The sequence below is a fragment of the Somniosus microcephalus genome, chromosome 2, assembly GCF_052327205.1.
Source record: "Somniosus microcephalus isolate GS21.2 chromosome 2, FLI_Smic_1.0, whole genome shotgun sequence".
NCBI classification, from domain to species: domain Eukaryota; kingdom Metazoa; phylum Chordata; class Chondrichthyes; order Squaliformes; family Somniosidae; genus Somniosus; species Somniosus microcephalus.
Genome location: NC_140988.1, coordinates 247,774,648 through 247,799,523, shown reverse-complemented (window position 1 = coordinate 247,799,523; position 24,876 = coordinate 247,774,648). Strand labels below are relative to the sequence as shown.

The 24,876-nt window shown below is 46.4% G+C and overlaps 1 protein-coding gene across 1 annotated transcript in view; it reads right to left on the bottom strand.

Annotated features, from left to right (window-relative positions):
- LOC147123316 (palmitoyltransferase ZDHHC2-like) overlaps positions 1 to 24,876 on the bottom strand; it is a 230,397-nt gene that overhangs the window by 48,087 nt on the left and 157,434 nt on the right. The window contains exon 8 of the mRNA XM_085970680.1: positions 4,100 to 4,232. Coding sequence (XP_085826806.1) covers positions 4,100 to 4,232 — 133 coding nt within the window. The remainder of the gene's footprint in view (positions 1 to 4,099; positions 4,233 to 24,876) is intronic.

Below are 24,876 nucleotides of genomic sequence, written 5' to 3'. Positions count from 1 at the left end.
TCGAAGACTGTAAACGTGCCTTCCATAAATGCAAAGGCTTGACCACGTCCAAGGAAGTTTTGGCTCATTACAACCCATCACTGCCAATCAGACTGGCGTGCGATGCATCCCCTTATGGCGTAGGAGCGGTATTATCACATAGATTCCCTGATGGCTCGGAGCGGCCGATAGCTTTTGCGTCACGCTCATTGAACTCAGCTGAGCGTAACTATGCCCAGATCGACAGGGAAGCACTCAGCCTGGTATGGGGAGTGAAGAAATTCAACCATTACCTACACGGACAAAAATTTACCTTGTTGACTGACCATCAACCCCTCGTCTCCATATTCAACCCTAAAAAGGGTGTTCCCATTATGACAGCGCAAAGGCTACAGAGGTGGTCCCTTTTCCTAGGGGCACACCAATATGACATAGAATACAAAGGATCAAAACAGCATGGGAATGCTGACGGTTTATCGTGCCTACCGTTGCCAACGGTAGAAGAGGCACCTACAGTAGACCCAGTGGAGATGTTCCACTCAACCATAGTGGAATGTCTACCAGTAACAAATTCTGCCATTGAAAAGGAAACGAGAAATGACCCGACTCTCTCACGAGTCTACGATTTAACGGTGAAGGGATGGCCAGCACATGGCGAACCACTGTTGCCAGCATTCTCGCAAAGAAGAGAACAGCTGTCAGTGTGCCGAGGAACCTTGATGTGTGGATCCAGAGTGGTGATTCCACCCAAACTCCAGGATAAAGTGCTAAAGGAGCTTCACGAGGGGCATCTGGGTGGAGTGAAAATGAAGAACCTAGCCAGAACGTTTGTGTGGTGGCCAGGTATCGATGGAGACATCGAAGAAATGACCAAGAGCTGCCTAGGATGCCAGAAGGTCCAAAACGCCCCACCACAAGCCCCTCTACATCCATGAGAGTGGCCCTCATCTCCATGGCAAAGGGTACCCATCGACTTTGCTGGTTCATTTATGGACTCAATGTTCTTAATCGCGGTTGATGCACACTCCAAGTGGCCGGAGGTAATAAAGATGTCCTCCACCACCACGGAAAAAACCATCACAGTATTAAGGACCATATTTGCCAGGAATGGGCTGCCTGAACAGATCTGTTCTGAAAATGGACCGCAATTTGTGTCCGAAGAATTCAGGAAGTTCTTAAAAAACAATGGGGTTAAGCACTACATGCCCGCCCCATACCATCCCGCCACCAATGGATTGGCTGAAAGGTTTGTCCAGACCTTCAAGAAGGCCATAAAGGCCATGGTTAATGAAGACATAAAACTTCAGCATAAGGTAGATAACTTCTTGTTTGCATACAGGAATGCAACACGTGGTTACAAACCAAACTCCCGCCATGATGTTCTTCAATAGAAGCCTAATATGCCGGCTGGATTTGATCAAGCCAAACATCAGAAGGGACGTGGAGAACCGGCAATTTCAAGGCATGAATGAAAGGCCAACTAGAACCTTCCAGATAGGTCAACAAGTTTTGGCCCGGGACTACCGTACCGAGAAATGGCAGCCCGGAACTATTTGCACATGACTAGGACCGCTGATGTATACCGTGGACATTGGAGAAAGCATAATAAGGCACCATGCTGACCAGATCATAGAGTCATCCGAAAAGGGACAACCTACACCACAACTCTATATGCCTAATGATGAAGTAGAGATACCCATAGTATCTACCTCCGATCCGGTGATACTGGAACCAGATGAACCCGACACTGGCATTCAAGCCGAATCAGCCTTGCCAAAAGAACCTACTACACCACCAGAAACTACTACACCACCGAGGCGTTATCCGGACCGAGTCAGGAAGCCTCCAGAGAGACTGACTTATAATTGATTAACTGCAGCAAATGTGTAGATTATTGTTCTTGTAACATGTTAATTAATGATTACTTAAAATATTATGTGCTGGTTGTCTGAAAGGGGAGGAATTGTGGTGTATGTGCCTTTAAGAGCCCCCTGTGTACTGTAATGCCGGTAATGGCCACTCGGGCTATATAAGCCTGTATATTGTCTTGTATCTGTTAGTTCACCTCCAGACTTTGTTCAGTAAACACCTGTGAAACCAACTCCTGCCTTCCGTGTCTCTATTAACACACGGATACAACAACACGGAACCCGGATATGTAGTAAATGAGGAGGATAGTAACAGACTTTAGGAGGAAAATTTAATGCAGAGAAATGTGAAGTGATTCATTTTGATAGGAAGAATGAAGAGAGGCAATATAAACTAAATGGTACAACTTTAAAGAGGGTGCAGAAACAGAGACCTGGGGATTTACATACACAAATCTTTGACGGTGGCAGGACAAGTTGAGATGGCTGTTAAAAAGGGACACAGGATCCTTGGCTTTATAAATAGAGGCATAGGGCTGCATTTTCTCAATGGAGACGTGCTGGAGGCGGGACTTCTGGTTTTCGGGTTTCAGTCCCGCCCCTAGCGATGTCAGACCAACCCACGCTATTTTTACTTGATTGGCCCTGTTAAGCCCGCCCTACCAGCCAATTAAGGGAAAGCCGGTAACAGATGACGTCAGCGTATGACGCTTCAAACGTCGAAATTTTTTGACAGATGAATTGTCAGCGATTGACAGCTTCGAAAAGCTGTCAAACACTGACAATCTCTGTTCTAAGGTGAGCCCTTGCACACAGGGCACCAAGACCTCTCTCCTCAGCACAAAGCAGATGGCTGCTGCATCTGAGAATGCTGTTGAGATGAGGCATCTCCGGATCCTCAAAGGTTGAAGCCTGCAGAAAGAAGCAAAGGTAAGGAAACTTTTTCCAACACTTTACACTCACCTCTCATACTTACCTGTCCACACCTGCACCCATCACTCACCTCTACAGCTGATATTTCGACCCCTCTCACCCCCGCAGACCCACTGCTCGCCTCGCTGACCCTGGTGAGGTTCGCAGCCATCGGGAAGCCCGCAATTGCAGGCGTAAAATGGGGAAAAGCCTCAAAACATCCTGTTAACTAATTGTTAACAGGCGGTTAATTGGCTCTAATCCCCTTTCTGCCTCGAGGAGACGGGTCCCTGCGCGATTTGGGGACCCACCTCCCAGGAAGATGGCACAGAAGCGGGTTGGGAGTGGGGTCGGTATCCGCTCCCAATTTCTGCCATTTTTCCGGCAGTCCCACCTCCCCAGGGCTGGGAAAATTCCCCCCATAGAGTACAAAAGCCAGGAAGTTATGCTAAACCTTTATAAAACACTGGTTAGGCCCCAGCTAGAGTAGTGTGGCCAATTCTGGGCACCACACTCTCGGAAAGACGTCAAGGCATTAGAGAGGGTGCAGAGGAGATTTACTAGAATGATACCAGGGATGAAAGACTTCAGTTACATGGAGAGACTGAAGAAATAGGGTTTTTTCTCATTAGAGCAGAGAAGGTCATCATCTTCTGGGCCATCCTGCTTACCCAGACTCTCCAGTCTGTGTCCCACTCTGATATGCTGCACTGTGTTTAAAACTAGCCCAACTCCCCTGGTATAAATGATGACGAAGTCCTCCGCTCTACTCTAGTGCTCGTCTGTCGCTCTCCCACTCTCTCTTCTCCAACTTCCAGTCATTGTGAGGAAAAGCTACTATGAGAATGGGAACTGTGACAGTCAGTGCTATTGCTCTGTATGCTGTACCTGTTTGAATTTTGCAGGCCCAGTGGCATAGGGAATGTCTGGTCTTCATACTGTTCCATCATCAGTGACTAGTTTTAATTTCATTGCAGATACATATATGAGTCTGGTGGACTAGGAGACTGGCTGGAGAGAACAGGAGAGTGAGACCAGGTCAGGAATAGAAATGTTGATATATTCAGGTTTTTCATTAAACCCGGTGGGCTTTGGTACACCATGACACCACTATAGTTCCAAAATTCTCACAAATCAGTAACTATGATATTGTGCACAATATTTCAGCATCCCTATCAAGATTGTAAGCATGAAAATTCCTCACAAAAACATTGAGATTATATTATCTTTCATTGTTGTGCATTAACCAAGATGGTGCCTCTTGCATCATAATAATCCTTTTAAAATTCGACACAATCATAAACACTTTGTAGAAAAAGAAAATCGGAACTGCTTCTTACCTAGTGTAGACCTGTTTTTACTGACTAACCAGCAGTGATATCCAAACAGAGAGGACAGGCTGATGGAAAACATTGCAGCTGCAAAGAACAGGAACATGATGTGGAACTTAGCTTGGGTATCTGGCAGGCCATTCTGGAAAAAGAAACAGAAAGGTAATAAAATATGCTGGAAACCCTGAAACAATTTTGTATCTGCTATATGTAATTTTGAGGCTACATACTGCAGTACATGATTTGCTTTCATTTGTTTTCCACTTTTCCCAGGCCAAAGAGATATAGGAGCAGGAGTAGGCCATTCGGCCCCTCCAGCCGATTCTGCCATTCAATTATATCATGACTGATCTGTACCTCAACTCCATTTACCCACCTTGATCATTTCAATTGACCCAGCAGCTACATCCTTTTTGTGGGGGCCGGGGGTGGGGGGGGGGCAAAGTCCCAGATTTCCACTAACCTGACTGTGAAAAAGTGCTTCCTCCTTTCACTCCTGAATGGTCTAATCTAATTTTAATATTGTGCCCCCGAGATATCTGCGCTCCTCTAATTCTGCCCTCTTGAGCATCCTGATTATAATCGCTCAACCATTGGTGGTCGTGCCTTCAGTTGTCTAGGCCCTAAGCTCTGGAATTCCCTGCCTAAACTTCTCCGCCTCTCCTTTAAGACACTCCTTAAAACCACCTCTTTGACCAAGCTTTTGGCCACCTGCCCTAATTTCTCCTTATGTGGCTCAGTGTCAAATTTTTTTGTCTTTTAATATTCCTGTGAAGCACTTTGGGACATTTTACTATGTTAAAGGCGCTATATAAATACAAGTTGCTTCTGTTGTTATTCCTCTATCCAAGGATTATAATTTCCCTATATCTCCCCCCTTGTAATTTTAAATAGCTCAATTAGATCACTCCCCAACCTTCTAAACTCAAGGGAATACAAGCCAAGTGTATGTAACTTATCTTCGTAGCCTTACTATCCTTGTTCCTTTCGCTGTGGGGAAGTGCCTCCCAACAGTGACGAGGCTGAAATCAGAAACTCTGCAGTTGGTGGCGAGGGGAAAGGGGCAAATCTAACTTAAATCTCACCACTGCCATGATACCACAGTACGCCATATTAATTAAGGGGAACATCTTATTGCCAATACTCCTTTTGAAAAATAGTTACAAATATTATGATCAACTCTAATACCTTGTGTTTTCTTTTAAACGGCAATGAAATTAGTAGTTTCATTGAGTTACTGAACCTAAGAATGTGAATGAACATACTGCACTGAAATTTCACACCATCTTAAGCCATCTATTGACATTAGTTCAGTTTCTCATCTAAATCAGTTATGTCATTGTGACTAATGCTCATATAAATATCCCCAAAATACCTAGAAATAGACAGAAAAATAATCTCATGAGCTGTTTTGTTTTTAAAGTGATGTTGATGACACTGGGATTTGGGAATTCTTCAAATTACCTACTTCCTGAGCTCCCAATTGTTGTAGTGAAAATGTCTAATGAGGCCATATCTTTCCATAGTGTGTGTGTGGGGTGGAGGGAGGCGTTTAGAAGAGTCATCCTTGTGTCACACCTGAGAATCTCCTAGTGGATAATTCGGAATGGCACAGGTGAAAGTTCTGTAACAAGTTAGCCATGTGCTATCTTAGGCAAAAGTGTGCATGCTAGAGAAACCATACAATGGTTAAATTAAAGGAATAACCCAAGAAGAAACAGTGCAATGGCGAAGAGAAATGAACATGGCCACACAAAAACTATCACTGTATTGAATGTCATTCCATTGCAGCATCTGAAAATTACAAGGACACCCAGATGGATTATTGTGGGGAAAACAGCAACCATTTTGATTGCACTAATCATGAGCCTGGCTGTGTTGTGTTGAATATGATACAAGCAAAACAGACAGTAACAACTGCTTAGATGTCCTCTTTTCCTTCTTTTCGCAGACATCTTTAATATTGTTTTTGTTGCAGTCAAAGATTGAGAAGATTGTGGAGTTTTTGTCTCTTGTAATGGCACAGCTGAAATTATTTTATGCAAGAAAAATATAAATCAGATGGCAAGTCAACCTAGGCTGCTTTTATGCACCATCTAGTGGCTGGTTATAGAAGAGTGTTGGTAGTGGCCTGAGAGCTGGTTAGCACCTTATCCTCTCTGCCAAAGAAAGGTACATGGGTGAGGGAGATGTACTCTAAAGGAGGGAAAGGAAAAAAGAAAAATGTTTAGTGGAGAGGTATTTTTTAATTGAAGCTAATTCAAATGCTTTGATTGCGCATGTTTCTTTATCAGTGGTTCTGACATGGTGCCACACAACTGATTTCTTTCAAAATTAAATTTGCAAGAAAATAACTGAAGAGCTTAGAATGACTGTAGAAGAGAGCTCACTGCAAAAGTATGCTGTAAAAAAAAATGAAGAAATGTGATACCAAGAGAACTGTCCTGTTATTACTGGCCTCTTGGGCATTCCCGATTTTCATCACTGCACTATTGGCAGCCATGCCTTCAGCTGCCAAGGCCCTAAGCTCTGGAATTCCCTCCCAAAACATCTCTACCTCTCTCTCCTCCTTTAAGACACTTCTTCAAACTTACCTCTTTAACCAAGCTTTTGGTCACCTGTCCTACTATATCCTTCTGTGGCTCAGTGTCAAATTTTAGTCATAGAGTCATAGCGTTTTACAGCACAGAAAGAGGCCCTTCGGCCCATCGTGTCCGCGCCGCCCATCCACCCCTGTCCAGTCTAATCCCATTTTCCAGCATTTGGTCCATAGCCTTGTATGCAATGGCATTTCAAGTGCTCATCCAAATGCTTCTTGAATGTTGTGAGGGTTCCTGCCTCTACCACCCTTTCAGGCATTGAGTTCCACATTCCAACCACCCTCTGGGTGAAAAAGTTCCTCCTCAAATCTCCTCTAAATCTCCTGCCCCTTACCCTGAATCTATGCCCCCTTGTTATTGACCCCCCTACTAAGGGGAAAAGTTCCTCTTTATCTACCCTATCTATGCCCCTCATCATTTTGTACACCTCAATCAGGTCCCCCCTCAGCCTTCTTTGCTCCAAGGAAAACAACCCCAGCCTGTCCAGCCTGTCTTCATAGCTGAGGCGCTCCATCCCAGGTAACATCCTGGTGAATCTTCTCTGCACCCTCTCCAAAGCAATCACATCCTTCCTATAGTGAGGCGACCAGAACTGCACACAGTACTCCAGCTGTGGCCTCACCAGCGTTTTGTACAGCTCCATCATAACCTCCCTGCTCTTGCCTTCATTAGCCGAGGCATGGAATATAAGTATCCCATATGCCTTTTTAACCACCTTATCTACCTGTTCCGCTGCCTTCAGGGATCTATGTACATGTACACCAAGGTCCCTCTGACCCTCTGTACTTCCTAGGGTCCTACCACTCATTGTGTATTCCCTTGCCTTATTTGTCCGTCCAAAATGCATCACCTCGCACTTTTCAGGGTTAAATTCCATTTGCCACTTTTCCGCCCATCTGACCAACCCGTTTATATCGTCCTGTAGCCTGAGGCTTTCCTCCTCGCAATTTACCACCCCACCAATTTTCGTGTCATCTGCGAACTTACTGATCATACCTTTTACATTCTCATCCAAGTCATTTATGTAGATCACAAACAACAAGGGACCCAGCACCGATCCCTGAGGTACCCCACTGGACACAGGCTTCCAGTCACAAAAGCAACCTTCGACCATCACCCTCTGCCTCCTGCCACTCAGCCAGTTTAGGATCCAACGCGCCAAGGCACCCTGGATCCCATGGGCTCTTACCTTCTTGACCAGTCTCCTATGCGGGACTTTGTCAAAAGCTTTACTGAAGTCCATGTAAACCACATCCACAGCATTTCCCTCATCCACCCCCCTAGTCACCCCCTCGAAAAATTCAATCAGATTTGTCAGACATGATTTACCCTTGACAAAGCCATGCTGACTATTCCCGATTAATCCTTGCCTCTCCAAGTGGAGACTAATTTTGTCCCTCAGAATTTTTTCCAATAATTTCCCTACCACAGATGTTAGGCTCACTGGCCTGTAATTCCCTGGTTTATCCCTGCTACCCTTCTTGAATAATGGTACTACGTTAGCTGTTCTCCAGTCCTCTGGTACATCCCCTGTGGCCAGAGAGGTTCTGAAAATTTGTGTCAGAGCCCCTGCAATCTCCTCCTTTGCCTCCCACAGCAGCCTGGGATACATCTCGTCCGGGCCTGGGGATTTATCCACTTTTTGGCCTGCTAAAACCGCTAGCACCTCCTCCCTCTCGATGCTAATATGTTCAAGTATGTCACAGTCCCCTTGCCCGATTTCTATGTCTGCATCGTCTTTCTCCAGAGTGAACACAGATGCAAAAAATTCATTTAAAACCCCGCCTACATCATCTGGCTCTACACACAGATTGCCACTTTGGTCCCTAATGGGCCCTACCCTTTCCCTGGTTATCCTCTTGCCCTTAATATACTTATAAAACATCTTAGGATTTTCCTTTATTTTGCTCGCCAGTGTTATTTCATGGCCCCTCCTCGCCCTCCTAATTTCTTTTTTAAGTATGCCCCTGCACTTTTTATACTCCTCTAGGGCTTCTTCCGTCTTTAGTCTTTTGTAACTGCCAAAAGCCCCCCTTTTATTTCTAATGCATTTTTGTATATCCCTTGTCATCCAAGGTTCCCTTTGCTTGTTGGTCCCACCCTTGACCTTTACAGGAACATGTTGGCGTTGTACTCTCTCTATTTCCCTTCTGAAAGTCTCCCACTGTTTTGATGTGGATTTTCCTATAAGTAGCTGCTCCCAGTCCACTTTGGCCAGATCCTGCCTTATCATATTAAAATCGGCCCTCCCCCAATTTAGAACCCTTATTTCCGGGCCGTCTTTGTCTTTTTCCATGACCACCTTAAATCTCACCGAATTATGGTCACTGTCGCCAAAATGCTCTCCTACTGACACTTCCACCACTTGCCCGGCTACATTCCCCAGAATTAGGTCCAGTACCGCCCCCTCTCTTGTAGGACTTTCTACATGTTGGCTCAAAAAGCTCTCCTGGATGCACTTTAAGAATTCTGCACCCTCTAAGCCTTTCACACTCTGACTATCCCAATTTATATTGGGGAAGTTGAAATCCCCCACTATTATTACCCTATTATTTTCGCACTTTTCTGAGATTTGCCTACATATCAGTTCCTCTATCTCCCCCTGACTGTTTGGGGGCCTATAGTACACTCCCAGCAAAGTGCTTGCCCCCTTTTTGTTTTTAAGTTCTACCCATATGGCCTCATTAGAGGAACCCGCTAATATATCATCCCTCCTTACAGCAGTAATTGACTCCTTAATTAATATTGCAACACCCCCTCCCCTTTTACACCCCCCTCTGTCTCGCCTGAAGATTCTATACCCCGGAATATTGAGCTGCCAGTCCTGACCCTCCCTCAACCATGTCTCCGTGATAGCAACAATATCGTACTCCCATGTGTTCAACAACAACTTCAGTTCATCCACCTTACTTGCAAGACTCCTTGCATTAAAATAAATGCCTTCCAGCCCTGCCATATTCTCTTTTGCCTTCACATATTTGCTCTGCCTTCCCAGCTGACTTGTTTTTCCCTCTGTATTTGGCTGTAAATCACCCCCTACTATAGCTCCACTCTGTACCCCATCCCCCTGCCAAGTTAGTTTAAACCCCCCCCCAGCAGTGCTAGCAAACCTCCCCGCAAGGATATTGGTTCCCCTCTGGTTCAGGTGTAAACCGTCCGACTTGTACAAGTCCCACCTTTCCCAGAAGCAGACCCAGTGATCCAGGAAACTAAAGCCCTCCCCCCTGCACCATCCCTTTAGCCACGCATTCATCTGTTCTATCTTCCTATTCCTATACTCACTAGCACGTGGCACCGGGAGTAATCCAGAGATTACAACCCTTGAGGTCCTGCTCTTTAATCCTTCACCTAGCTCCCTAAATTCTTGCTGCAGGACCTCATCCCTCTTTTTACCTATGTCGTTGATACCAATGTGGACCACGACCACTGTCTGTTCACCCTCCCCCTCCAGAATGCCCTGTAGCCGCTCAGTGACATCCTTGACCCTGGCACCAGGGAGGCAACAAACCATCCTGGATTCACGTCTACGGCCACAGAAACGCCTATCTGTTCCCCTTACTATAGAATCCCCTACCACTATTGCTCTCCCACTCTTTTTCCCCCCTTCCTGGGCAGCAGGAGCACCCCCAGTGCCAGGAAGTTGGCTGCTGCTGCCTTCCCCTGGTGAGTCATCCCCCTCAACAGTATCCAAAGCGGTATACTTGTTTGAAAGGGGGATGTCCGCAGGGGTTCCCTGCACTACCTGCCTGCCTTTGTTGCTCCGCCTGATGGTCACCCCCTGTGCTGCCCTACCCTGAGGCGTGAACAACTCGCTAAACGTGCTATCCACGAGCCTCTCAGCATCGCGCATGCTCCAAAATTCATCCACCCGCAGCTCGAGCGCCGCAATGCGGTCTACAAGTAGCTGCAGCTGGATGCATTTCCCGCACACATGGTCGTCAGGGACACTGGCAGCATCCCTGACTTCCCACATGGAGCAAGAGGAGCAGAACACGGGTCTGAACTCTTCTGCCATGACTTACTCCTTTAATTAATTAAAAAATTTATTCAATACCCCAGTTACAGGTATATTTGTTCGATATTGCTCTTGTGAAGTGCCTTGGGGCACTTTACTACATTAAAGGTGCTATATAAATAAACGTTGTTGTTGTCACATTACAGAGGCACAGAGCAGCTAAATCCATCAATATATGATGACTGTTCCCAATCTATTCATAAAGCAAAAGATTGGGTTGGGTCAAGAAAATGATAAATGCAATACAGTATTCCCTGATCTGTGAAAATTTCTGTATTTAGTTGATACTCTGATAGGAGTATGGCGGGCAAATGGCAAACTGATAGAAACAGGGTCATTCAGCCCATCGTGCTTGTGTCAATTATGGTTCTTAATTAGAGTTATCTACTGCAATCACCGCGGGAAGAATTTGGGCCACCTGCCTCGCTGGCAGTGCCCATCAGGTAAGTCCTGGGGTGAGGTGTGCAGGGGCGGGGTGGGAAGGAGGAGAATTGTAGCGGAGCTAGCGTCTACAGTAGTCCTACACCCCTGTCCTTTCCCCGTAGCCCTGCAAATGTTTTTCCCTCAGGTACTTATCCAATTCCCTTTTGAAAACCGCGATTGAGTCTGCCTCCACCACCCTTTCAGGCAGTGCATTCCAGATCATAACCACTCGCTGCATAAAAAAGTTTTTCCTCATGTTGCCTTTGCTTCTTTTGCCAATCACCGTGAATCTGTGTCCTCTGGTTCTCGACCCTTCAGCCAATGGGAACAGTTTCTCTCTATCGACTCTGTCTAGACCCCTCATGATTTTGAATACCTCTATCAAGTCTCCTCTCAACCTTCACTGCTCTAAGGAGAATAAGCCCAGCTTCTCCAGTCTATCCGCGTAACTGAAGTCCCTCATCCCTGGAATCATTCTCGTAAATCTTTTCTGCACCCTCTCTAAGGCCTTCACATCCTTCCTAAAGTACGGTGCTCAGAATTGGACACAATACTCCAGTTGAGGTCGAACCAGTGTTTTATAAAGGTTCATCATACCTTCCTTGCTTTTGTACTTTATGCCTCTATTTATGAAGCCCAGTATTCGTATGCTTTAACTGCTTTCTCAACCTGTCCTGCCACCTTCAACGATTTGTGCACATATACCCCCAGGTCTCTCCATTCATGCACCCCCTTTAAGATTGTACCCTTTAGTTTATATTGCCTCTCCTCGTTCTTCCTACCAAAATGTATCACTTTGCACTTTTCTGCATTAAATTGCATCTGCCACGTGTCCACCTATTTCACCAGCCTGTCTATGTCTTCTTGAAGTCTATCACTATCCTCTTCACTGTTCACTATACCTCCAAGTTTATTGTCATCTGCAAATTTTGAAATTGTGCTCTGTACTCCCAAGTCCAAGTCATTAATATATATCAAGAAAAGCAGTGGTCCTCGTACCGACCCCTGGGGAACACCATTGTATACCTTCTTCCAGTCCGAAAAACAACTGTTCAGCACTACTCTCTGTTTTCTGTCACTTAGCCAATTTCGTATCCATGCTGTCACTGTCCCTTTTATTTCATGGGCTTCAACTTTGCTGGTAAGCCTATTATGTGGCACTTTATCAAATGCCTTTTGGAAGTCTATACCCCACGTCAACCGCATTGTCCTCATCGACCCTCTCTGTTACCTCATCAAAAACTTGATCAAGTTAGTTAAACACGATTTGCCTTTAACAAATCCGTGCTGGCTTTCCTTAATTAATCCACACTTGTCCAAGTGACTGTTAACTTTGTCCCTGATTATCATTTCCAAAAGCTTCCCCACAACTGAGGTTAAATTGATTGGCCTGTAGTTGCTGGGTTTATCCTTACACCCTTTTTTGAATAAGAGTGTAACATTTGCAATTCTCCAGTCCTCTAGCACCACCCCCATATCTAAGGATGATTGGAAGATTATGGCCAGTACCTCCGCGATTTCCTCCTTAACCTCCCTCAGCATCCTAGGATGCATCCCAACCGGTCCTGGTAACTTATCAACTTTAAGTACAGACAGCCTTTCTAGTACCTCCTCTTTATCAATTTTGATCTCATCTAGTATCTCCACTACCTCCTCTTTCACTATGACTTTGGCAGCATCTTCTTCCTTGGTGAAGACAGATGCAAAGTACTCATTTAGTACCTCAACCATGCCCTCTGCCTCCATGCATAGGTCTCCTTTTTGGTCCCTAATCAACCCCACCCCTCCTCTTACTACCTGTTTATTATTTATATGCCTATAGAAGACTTTTGGATTCCCTTTTAAGTTAGCTGCCAATCTATTCTCATACTCTCTCTTTGCCCCTCTGAACTTTCTATAGTCAGCCTGATTCTCACTTGTATTCTCAACCTGACATCTGTCATACGCACCCTTTTTCTGCTTCATCTTGCTTTCTATCTCTTTCATCATCCAGGGTGCGAGGACCACTGCTTTTCTTGATATATATTAATGACTTGGACTTGGGAGTACAGAGCACAATTTCATTAGATGCCCTACCTTTCCCCCTCATGGGAATCTACCTCGACTGTACCTGAACTAGCTCCTCTTTAAAGGCAACCCATTGTTTGATTACAGTTTTGCCTGATATCTTTGATTCCAATTTACCTGGGCCAGATCCATTCTCAACCCACTGAAATTTGCCTTCCTCCAACTAAGTATTTTTACTCTAGATTGCTCCTTGCCTTTTTCCATAGCTAATCTAAACTTTATGATACTATGATCACTGTTCCCTAAATGTTCCCCTACTGACACTTGCTCCACTTGACCTACCTCATTCCTCAGAACCAGATCCAGCAATGCCTCCTTCCTCGTTGGGCCAGAAACGTACTGATCAATAAAGTTCTCCTGAATACACTTCAGAAATTCTTCCTCCTCTCTGCCCTTTGCACTATTATTATCCCAGCCTATATTAGAAAAATTGAAGTCTCCCATTATTACTACTCTATAGTTTTGCACCTCTCTGTAATTTCCCTGCAAATTTGCTCCTCTATATCTTTCCCACTAGTTGGTAGCCTATAGAATAAACCTAATAGTGTAATGGCACCTCTATTATTTCTTAACTCCAACCAAATAGATTCTGTCCTTGACCCCTCCAGGACATCCTCTCTCTCCAGCACTGTAACATTCTCCTTAACCAATACTGCCACCCCACCTCCTTTCTTTCCTTCCCTATCTTTCCTGAACACCTTGGGCTCGATTTTAATTCCCGAAGCGGGTTGGAGTCAGGTTGCATGGTGGTTGGGTTCGGGAGCCGCTTCCGGCGGGAACAGCTGCAGAGTTGCGATTTTTATTAAACGAGCTTGTTAACTTCATGGAGGTGCGCTGGCCGGTCCAATGAGTGGGATTTAAAGCTGCCATCCAGCCTGAGCCTTTCTACTGTGGTTTCCTGCACTTGATTTAAACGCTATGACTTCTTCCAGAGGCAAGGCATCTCCTCATTTTAATGAAGAGTCCCTCCAAGTTCTTGTGGATGCTGTCAGAGGGCGCTGGGAGATTCTCTTCCCTCCTGTTGGCCGGAGGAAGCCTCCTCAGCAGACCAAGGCAGCCTGGCTGCGCATTGCTCAGGAGGTGAGCGCAAGGTCCATTTATGCACGGTCATGGATCCAGTGCCGCAAAAGGTTTAATGATCTTGTGGGAACATCAAAAGTGAGTATCCCATCTCATTTGCCTTCACTCTGCTTCCCTTCTCTTCTCATCACCAGCACTCTGCGTTGTAAGCCCCCTCCTTCACATGCCACCTTACTCTTACTTCCCTTGCACCCTTACCTATCCATCTCTATCTCTGCACTGAATCACTTCAGCATCCTGCCTATGCACCCCTTAGACTCCCTCTGTCATGCAGTGACAACTAACAACGCACAGGGAGCTACCTTCCTCTTGGCACCTTACCCCATATTCGTCTCACTCAAAGCTTCTATGGTAGGGATTAATCACACTCACTCCATCAGTGGTTGAAATTCTGCTTGCGTCCCTCCTTGCAGGAAAAGGTAGCACACAATAAGAGGGAGAGAACATTGGAGGAGGAACAGCTTCCCTTGCAACATTGACCAGTGCTGAGGAGGCAGCAAACAAGATTGTTGGAGGTGGCGAGGACCTGGAAGTGGGCGATGAAGAGACAAGCACACTAGAGGAAGCTGGTGACATAATAGAGTTTCATCCCTCTCAAAAAGCAATGGGATATGATGTTCATAGAGAATCGCTTTGTATCATCTGCTCAAAAGGATGTGTCTGCTACATCAATATCAGATGTCTAAATCATGCCTTTACTCTCCCACAGGACCATCGAGTGCCCCACTCCCCACAATCCAGGACGAAGACCCGGACATCTCCTCAGAGGAACCTGAAGCCTCTGAGGGACCAGCGTCACCAGGACTCAGCGCACCCTGCACCAGCGCAGCAACACACACCTCGGTGGAGCCATTGCGAGTTAGAGTAGTGTTCTCACCTGGTCTATCACAGCGCACAAGTGAGCATCAGCAGATGGTGGAGACAGCGACAGCAGTGGAGAGTCCTCGGCGGAGGTCGCAGGACTCCACTAGCTCTGCTGAGCTGCATGCAGACGCTGTGCCTCTGGGGCCATCCAGAAAAAGAGCGGTTCGTGAATTACAGGAACAAGTGCAGGTGTCTCTGGAAGGGTTTGACTCCAGGGTTAGTGTGAGTGTGGAGAGAATGGAGGAGTCCATCTCTAACATCAGCACTGCCGTGGTGGAGGCAATGGAGCATGAATGCACCACCATGGATAGGATGGCAACCTCCATGGAAAGAATGGCTACCTCCGTGGAAAGGATGGCTACCGCCATGGAGGAAATCAGTCGCTAGAGTCAGGAAAACATGGTGACTGTTCAGAGTAGAATGACATCTCTGGAGGAGCAATGGGCAGCTATTGAGCAGAGAGACCAGAGCTTCATGGTCGTCCTTTTGATGAGGACTGCCAGTGCAGATACGAGTCCTCATGGTCCCCCTGAAGTGCAGCAAGGTGCTCTCCAGCCACTTGCCAGCACTGAGGTGCAGCTGACCCATGAGAGGGATGTTGTTGGCAGGACAGAAGGAAGTGTGGGCTTCTCTCAAAGCGCTCACACGACCATGCCACTGCGGAGCCCTCGGTCAGATACCCACTTTGCAGAGACAACTGAGATGGCCGTTTCAGCCCCTGCACAGCTGCAGGAAGAGCAGACTGTTGAAGAGCCCTCCCAGGCTCCCAAACCCAGAGGACGCCTGCTAAAGGCGTCTAAGCAGACGCAGCATTCTTGGTCCAAACATGGACAGAAGAGCTGAACTCCAGAGGTGAGTTGAGAATGACTGCCCTTGACATCAAGGCAACATTTAACCGAGTGTGGCTAAAGGAGCTCCAGTAAAATTGAAGTAAATGGGAATCAGGGGAAAAACTCTCCACTGGCTGGAGTCATACCTAGCATAAAGGAAGATGGTTGTGGTGGTTGGAGGCCAATCATCTCAGCCCCAGGACATCACTGTAGGAGTTCCTCAGGGTAGTATCCTAGGCCCAACCATCTTCAGCTGCTTCATCAGTGATCTTCCCTCCATCATAAGGTCAGAAGTGGGGATGTTCGCTGATGATTGCAGTGTTCAGCTCCATTCGCAACTCCTCAGATAATGAAGCAGTCTATGCCCGCATGCAGCATGACCTGGATGACATTCAGGCTTGGCTGATAGGTGGCAGCTAACATTCACAACACAAGTGCCAGGCAATGACTATCTCCAACAAGAGTGCGTCTAACCACCGCCCCTTGACATTCAATGGCATTACGATCGCCGAATCCTGGGGGGGTCACCATTGACCAGAAACTTAACTGGACAAGCCACATAAATACTGTGGCTACAAGAACAGGTCAGAGGCTGGGTATTCTGTGGCGAGTGTCTCACCTCCTGACTCCCCAAAGCCTTTTCACCATCTACAAGGCACAAGTCAGGAGTGTGATGGAATACTCTCCACTTGCCTGGATGAGTGCAGCTCCAACAACATTGAAGAAGCTCAACATCATCCAGGACAAAGCAGCCCGCTTGATTGGCACCCCATCCACCACCTTAAACATTCACTCCCTCCACCACTGGTGTACCATGGCTGCAGTGTGTACCATCTACAAGATGCACTGCAGCAACTCGCCAAGGCTTCTTCGACAGCAGCTCCCAATCCCGCAACCTCTAACACCTAGAAGGACAAGGGCAGCAGGCGCATGGGAACACCACCACCTCCAAGTTCCCCTCAAAGTCACACACCATCCTGACTTGGAAATATATTGCCGTTCTTTCAGTCGCTGGGTCCTGGAATTCCCTACCTAACATCACTGTGGGAGTACCTTCACCACAAGGACTGCAGTGGTTCAAGAAGGCGGCTCACCACCACCTTCTCAAGGACAACTAGGGATGGGCAATAAATGCTGGCCTTGCCGGCGGTGCCCACATCCCAGGGACGAATGAAAAAAAATATTCAAGACTGAGATCGATAGATTTTTGAGCACTAAGTGAATCAAGGGATATGGGGATAGGGCAGGAGTTGAGGTAGAAGATCAACTATGATCTTATTGAATGGCAGAGGAATGGCCTACTCCTGCTCCTATTTCTTATGTTCTTTTGTTTTACGCCCGGAAAACAGGACAACGAAGACCAATTTCTTCCCCATGGACTTCAATAGCCGCTTGTGGCAATAAATTTCATGTTCTAACAACACTGCATCAATAAATTCTTCCTCCTTCATTCTTCTAGTAAAAAATCTGAGTTTATGACTCCTGCTACACATTTGTCAACCACTGAAACTACACTATTTATCCTCTCAAAACCTTTCATAATTTTAAAACCCTCTATTAAATCTCCCTTTAATCTCCCTGTTATAGTTAAAACATGTAGGGGGAGAAATTGAGTATAGCCCTGTTTGGGGCGCCAGCCTCGCCAGGGCGCTAAAAGTAGCGCCCCGGAAACATTCGCGCCCGCGCACCGGAAATTGAGTTGTTGCGCCCCAAAGGGAAGCCCGGTGCTACTGGAGGCGCCCCGCATCCCTCTTGGGGCGCTGCGAGTGAATATCGTGGTGCTACGTGCTGCATGCTGCGGCACGTCACGCTGCGGTATTGCAGGCCTTCCTCCCCTTCTTAAAGGGGAGGGGCCTTGTGCAGCGCGATCTGAGGCCGAGCTGGGCCCCTGAGGATCGGGAGTGCAGGCAAAAGAGCCTGGCACCGAGGAGAAGTGCCGGGCTCTTGGGGCGCAGCCGGCACTCCGCGGGGGGGCGTTCAGGAGGCCGGGGACGGGAGCGCAGGCAGGTGCTGGCAGGTGGCGAACAACAAAAATGGCCGCTCCGCACCTTGCCTTTAATTTGCGCCTCCCCGGCCGCAGGTAGGCCCCCGAACCGGTTGGACATAGTGTCCGGCGGTAAATCAGGGGGCGCTGCCAAATATCGCGGCCGGGGCGTCAGCGGGGCGCTGCGCACACCGATTACGTCATCGGCAGCGGCGCAGCGCTAACGGTTAGTGCCACCGCTAACGTCCCGCGGAATTTAGCGGGAGGCGTGGGCAGTGCTGCGCCCGGGCGCCAGTTGGCTCGCGACCCACTTAGCGCCCTCTTAAGGCGCTAACAGGTGGTGCAACCTACTGAATTTCTCCCCCGTAATGTCTTGACCTGCCATTTGTCCTCGTTACTTTCAAGATTCACTGCAGTATAGCCAGAATCATTGACAAGTGCTGAAACTGTGACAGCTCCCAAACTTAGGCAAGCACACGAGAGAGACGTTTCCACACCTTTAATATGAGCACTATTGCAGTACTGTTAGCTGGTGAGGAAGCAACTGGGCTGGGAAAGCCTACAGCTCTGCTTTTGTAATTGGCTATGGAAACAGAGGAGCAATATAGTCCAACCCACAAAAAATTCAGAAAAAGGCTGCTAAAAAGATAATTGAAGAGAAAAAAGAGGAAGTGGAAGTTATAAACGTGTAAGTTCCTTTTCTGGTATAGCACATATTTTTTCTGTTTCTTGGGAGATATAAGTGGAATAAAGAATATTTTAGTCTAGGAATTAGACTGTTCCACTCCTGCTGAACGTCGGGAACCTACATCACAAAATTATTCACCCCCAGCCTGCAATTTTCCACCTATTTTCTTTAATGGATGCAAAATTGTGGGCTGGAAGAGTGTAAATTTGTAATACGTAGGCACAGCAGGATTTTTACCCCTTAGTTGGTTCAGGCTTCTGCTGTTGCAATGTCACTGGTGTGTGTACATAAAATACTATACAAGAAAGCTAGCATGATCTGGAAATGTTGAAATTAATTGAATGAGAAATATCAATTCAGAGATGTAGTTTGAGATAATTGAGATAAATCAATCCAAGCAATTTAGCAGTCTAATTGGCTGACCATCAAGTACTAATTATCAATATCTGATTTGTAAGAGCATATTTTATCCATATAGATTGGCATTCTCTTGAGATCCCCATAAACTTAAGCTCATCCAAAACTCTGCCACCCATGTCCTGACTCATACCAAATCCTGTTCACCCATCACCCCTGTGCTTGCTGACCTACATTGGCTCCTGGTTAACCAAAGCCTTGATTTAAAATTCTCATCCTTGTTTTCAAATCTCTCCATGGCTTCGCCCCTCCCTATCTTTGTAATCTCCTCCAGCCATACAACCCTCCGAGATCTCTGCGCTCCTCCAATTCTGGCCTCTTGCGCATCCCCGATTTTAATCGCTCCACCACTGGCTGCCATGCTTTCAGCTGTTGAGGCCTGAAGCTCTGGAATTTCCTCCATTGATGTCTCTGCCTCTCTTTCCTCCTTTAAGATGCTCCTTAAAACCTACGCATCTGGCCTAATATCTCCTTATGTGGCTCAGTGTCAAATTATGTTTGATAATGCTCCTGTGAAGCGCCTTGGGATGTTTTACTACGTTAAAGGCGCTATATAAATGCAAGTTGTTAGATGTAAGGCCCCTGATCCGCCTTATTTCATGCATGTTTATATTTTTAACTGGGGATCTCAAGATAATTAAAGTAATTGGGTAACATAACCTACTTTAGTCAGATCCTATGGCCGCGATTTCCCCTACCTAGGTGGGGTGAAGGCGGGAGATGGCAGCAGCGGGTGGCGAACCCGCTCCTGCGGCGATCACGGCCAAAAATAAGATCTTACCATTAAGGGCCTTGTTCGGCCTGCCCTGCACATTTCCCATTCCAATAAATGGGAGCATGTCCGGTGACGTCACCGGATGACACGCTTCTTGCCGGTATATTTAAAGGGGCCATAGCCCCGTTTGTTGACAGTTGGATTTTCTTTCGTGAAGCTTGCGTCAGTGAGTGGAGGTCTGTACCATGATGTCTGAAAGGCAGAGCTCTGCACCTCGTTTCAATGATGAGTCCCTCCAGCATCTTGTTGAGGGAGTGAGGTCATGTAGGGAGGTTCTCTTCCCTGCGGATGGCAGAAAGAGGCCTCCCCAACAGGCTAAATCAGCATGGCTTAATATAGCCGAAGAGATAACGGCGAATTCAGTAGTGCTTCGCACCTGGGTACAGTGCAGGAAAAGGTTTAATGATCTTCTAAGATCAGGAAAAGTATAAACCTACACTTACCTTGATGATGCTGTGCCTGTCATCACATCCCCACCACTGTGCATTGCCAGCCATACTCCTGCACAAAGTTATTCTGCCCAAGATCCCTTAGACCTTCATCCATCCCTCTCTCTCTATTTAAATTATAAGGTTCCCATTTTAATTTCCAACCCTCACACTCAGCATCATGCGAGGAGCATTCGTAATAAGGTGGATGAATTAGCTGCGCAAATAGATGTAAATGTATATGATATAATTGGAATTACGGAGACATGGCTCCAGGGTGACCAAGGCTGGGAATTCAACATCCAGGGGTATTCAATATTCAGGAAAGACAGGCAAAAAGGAAAAGGAGGTGGGGTAGCATTGCTGGTTAAAGAGATTAACACAATAGGAAGGAAGGATATTAGCTCTGATGATGTGGAATCTGTATGGGTAGAGCTGAGAAATACCAAGGGGCAGAAAACTTTAGTGGGAGTTGTATACAGACCCCCAAACAGTAATGCTGAGGTTGGGGATGGCATCAAACGGGAAATTAGAGACGCGTGCAATAAGGGCACAGCAGTTATCATGGGTGACTTTAATCTACATATAGATTGGGCTAACCAAATTAGTAACAATACTGTGGAGGAGGAATTCCTGGAGTGCATACGGGATGGTTTCCTGGACCAATATGTCGAGGAACCAACTAGAGATCAGGCCAACTTAGACTGGGTATTATGTAATGAGAAAGGATTAATTAGCAATCTTGTTGTGCAAGGCCCCTTGGGGCAGAGCAATCATAATATGATAGAGTTCTTCATTAAGATGGAGAGTGAAGTATTTGACTCAGAGACTAGGGTCCTGAATTTAAATAAAGGATACTACGATGGTATGAGGCGCGAGTTGGCTAGGATGGATTGGGGAACGTTACTTAAAGGGTTGACGGTGGATAGGCAATGGCAAACATTTAAAGATCGCATGGATGAACTACAGAATTTGTTCATCCCTGTTTGGCATAAAAATAAAACAAAAAGGTGACTCAAATGTGGCTAACAAGGGAAATTAGGGATAGCATAAGCTCCAAGGAGAGGACATATAAATTGGCCATAAAAAGCATCAAGGGGCAGAAAACGTTAGTGGGAGTGGTATATAGGCCTCCAAACAGTAATGCGGAGGTTGGGGATGGCATTAAAAGGGAAATTAGAGAAGCATGCAACAAGAGCACAGCAGTCATCATGGGTGACTTTAATCTACATATAGACTGGGCTAACCAAATTAGTAACAATACAGTGGAGGAGGAATTCCTGGAGTGTTTACGGGATGGTTTCCTGGACCAGTATGTCGAGGAACCAACCAGAGATCAGGCCATCTTAGACTGGGTATTATGTAACGAGAAAGGATTAATTAGCAATCTTGTTGTACGAGGCCCCTTGGGTCGGAGCGATCATAATATGATCGAATTCTTCATTAAGATGGAGAATGAAGTAGTTGACTCAGAGACTAGGGTCCTGAATTTAAATAAAGGAAACTACGATGGTCTGAGGTGCGAGTTGGGTAGGATTGATTGGGGAATGTCACTCAAAGGGTTGACGGTGGCGAGGCAATGGCAAACATGCAAAGACTGCATGGATGAACTACAGAATTTGTTCATCCCAGTTTGGCATAAAAATAAAACAAAAAAGGTGACTCAACCGTGGCTAACAAGGGAAATTAGGGATAGCATTAAGATCCAAGGAGAGGACATATAAATTGGCCAGAAAAAGCAGTAAACCTGAGGATTGGGATCAGTTTAGGATTCAACAAAGGAGGACAAAGGGATTAATTAAGAAGGGGAAAATAGAATATGAGAGTAAGCTTGCAGGGAACATAAAAACTGTCTGTAAAAGCTTTTCTATAGATATGTGAAGAGAAAAAGATTGGTGAAGTCAAGTGTAGGTCCCTTGCAGTCAGAATCAGGGGAATTTATAATGGGGAACAAAGAAATGGCAGACCAATTAAATACATAAATTGGTTCTGTCTTCACAAAGGAGGACACAAATAACCTCCCAGAGATGTCGGGGAACATAGGGTCTGATGAAACGGAGGAACTGAAAGAAATCAGTATTTGTAGGGAAATTGATGGGATTGAAGGCCGATAAATCCCCAGGGCCTGATAATCTACATTCTAGGGTACTTAAGGAAGTGGCCCTAGAAATAGTAGATGCATTGCTGATCATCTTCCAACATTCGATGGAATCTGGAACAGTTCCCATGGATTGGAGGGTAGCTAATGTTACCCCACTATTCAAAAAAGGTGGTAGAGAGAAAACGGGGAATTACAGACCGGTAAGCCTGACATCGGTAGTGGGGAAAATGCTAGAGTCCATTATAAAAGATGTAATAGCAGAGCACTTGGAAAACAGTGACAGGATCAGGCAAAGTCAACATGGATTTACAAAAGGTAAATCATGCTTGACTAATCTACTGGAATTTTTTGAGAATGTAACTGATAAAATAGATAAGGGAGAACCAGTGGATGTGGTGTATTTGGACTTTCAGAAGGCTTTCGATAAGGTCCCGCATAAGAGATTAGCGTGTAAGGTTAAGGCACATGGGATTGGGGGCAAGGTATTGACTTGGATAGAGAACTGGTTGGCAGACAGAAAGCAAAGAGTTGGAATAAACGGGTCTTTTTCCGAGTGGCAGGCAGTGACTAGTGGGGTACCGCAGGGATCGGTCCTTGGACCCAAGCTATTCACAATATATATATATGATCTAGATGAGGGAACTAGATGTAATATCTCCAAATTTGCAGACGACACAAAGCTGGGTGGGCGTGTGTGCTGTGAGGAGGATGTCGAGAAACTCCAGGATGATTTGGACAGGTTGGGTGATCGGGCAGAAGCATGGCAGATGCAATATAACGTGGGTAAATGTGAGGTTATCCACTTTGGTGTCAAAAACAGGAAGGCAGATTATTATCTGAATGGCAATAGATTGGGAGAAGGGGAAGTGCAAAGAGACCTGGGTGTCCTTGTGCACCAGTCGCTGAAGGTAAGCATGCAGGTGCAGCAGGCGGTTAAGAAGGCAAATGGTATGTTGGCCTTCGTAGCGAGAGGGTTTGAGTACAGGAACAAGGATGTCTTGCTGCAGTTGTACAGGGCCTTGGTGAGACCACATCTTGAGTATTGTGTGCAGTTTTGGTCGCCTTATCTGAGGAAGGATGTTCTTGCCATGGAAGGAGTTCAGCGAAGATTCACCAGGCTGATACTTGGGATGGCAGGAATGACGTATGATTGGGCTTGTACTCGCTGGAGTTTAGAAGAATGAGAGGGGATCTCATTGAAACTTATAAAATTTTGACAGGACTAGACAGACTAGATTCAGGAAGGATGTTCCCGATGGTCGGGGAGTCCAGAACCAGGGGTCACAGTCTAAAGATAAGGGGTAAGCCATTTAGGACAGAGATGAGGAGGAATTTCTTCACCCAGAGAGTGGTGAACCTGTGGAATTCTCTACCACAAAAGGCAGTTGAGGCCAATTCATTAAATATATTCAAGAAGGAGTTAGATATATTTCTTAAGGCTAAAGGGATCAAGGGATATGAGGAGAAAGCAGGGACAGGGTACTGAATTTGGATGATCAGCCATGGTCTCTTTAAATGGCGGAGCAGGCTCAACAGGCCGAATGGCCTACTCCTGCTCCTATCTTCTATGTTTCTATCATCGTTATACAATGAAAGCAAGTAACAGCACAAAAGGAGGCAATTTATCGCCAAGCCACTCCATCAAAGTCTCCCTATGAAGCTGTATGCCATTCCATTCATTACGGTCATTCCATCAGTCTCTTTAAACCGTCTCTTCTTTGCCTCCTTGCAGGAAAGGATTGCCCACAATACGAGGGAGAGGGAGAGTGCAGGAGGAGGCCCTCAGTCCATCTTTCATTTGTCAAGCGCGGAGGAGGAAGCACTCGATATTGCTGGTGTGGTGGAGGTTCCGGAAGTGGGGGACGGAGAGAGGGGCTCAATAGAAGAAGCTGGTGACAGAATTATTATCTATACAGTTGCATGCCTTTCATCAGCCACTCATATGGGGAGTTATGTGATCAGAAAATTAATGATGATGTGTATAATGGTAAGTGTCTGCACTTAAGATGTTACATATTTAAATCATGTCTTTACTCTCCATCAAGAGCGCCCACCCCCGCCCCCGCCAGCACCACTGTCCAAGAGCAAGAGGAACAAAACTCCTCAGAGGAGCCTTCTGCCTCCGAGGGCGCAGCGCCACCTCACAGAATGCAAACCAGCACCAGCGCAGATACGCACACCTTGGTGGGGCCGTCGTGAGCTAGTGTTGACTCCTGGTCTCACAGATCACAAGTGAGTAAGAGCAGATGGTGGAGAAAGTGGCAGCAGTGGAAACTCCTCATTGGAGGGTGCAGGAGTCTCCTTGCTCTGCTTGGCTGCATGCAGATGCTGAGCCTCGGGGGCCATCCAAGAAGAGGGCAATCCTGGAGCTGCAGGAACAAGTGCAGGAGGCTCTGACTGGTTTTGCAACTGCGCTGACTACGAGTGTGCAGAGCATGGAGGAGTCCATCTCCAGCATGAGCAACACCGTGACGTACTCTGGCACTGGAGCCGGCACTGAGTGCAGATGGAACA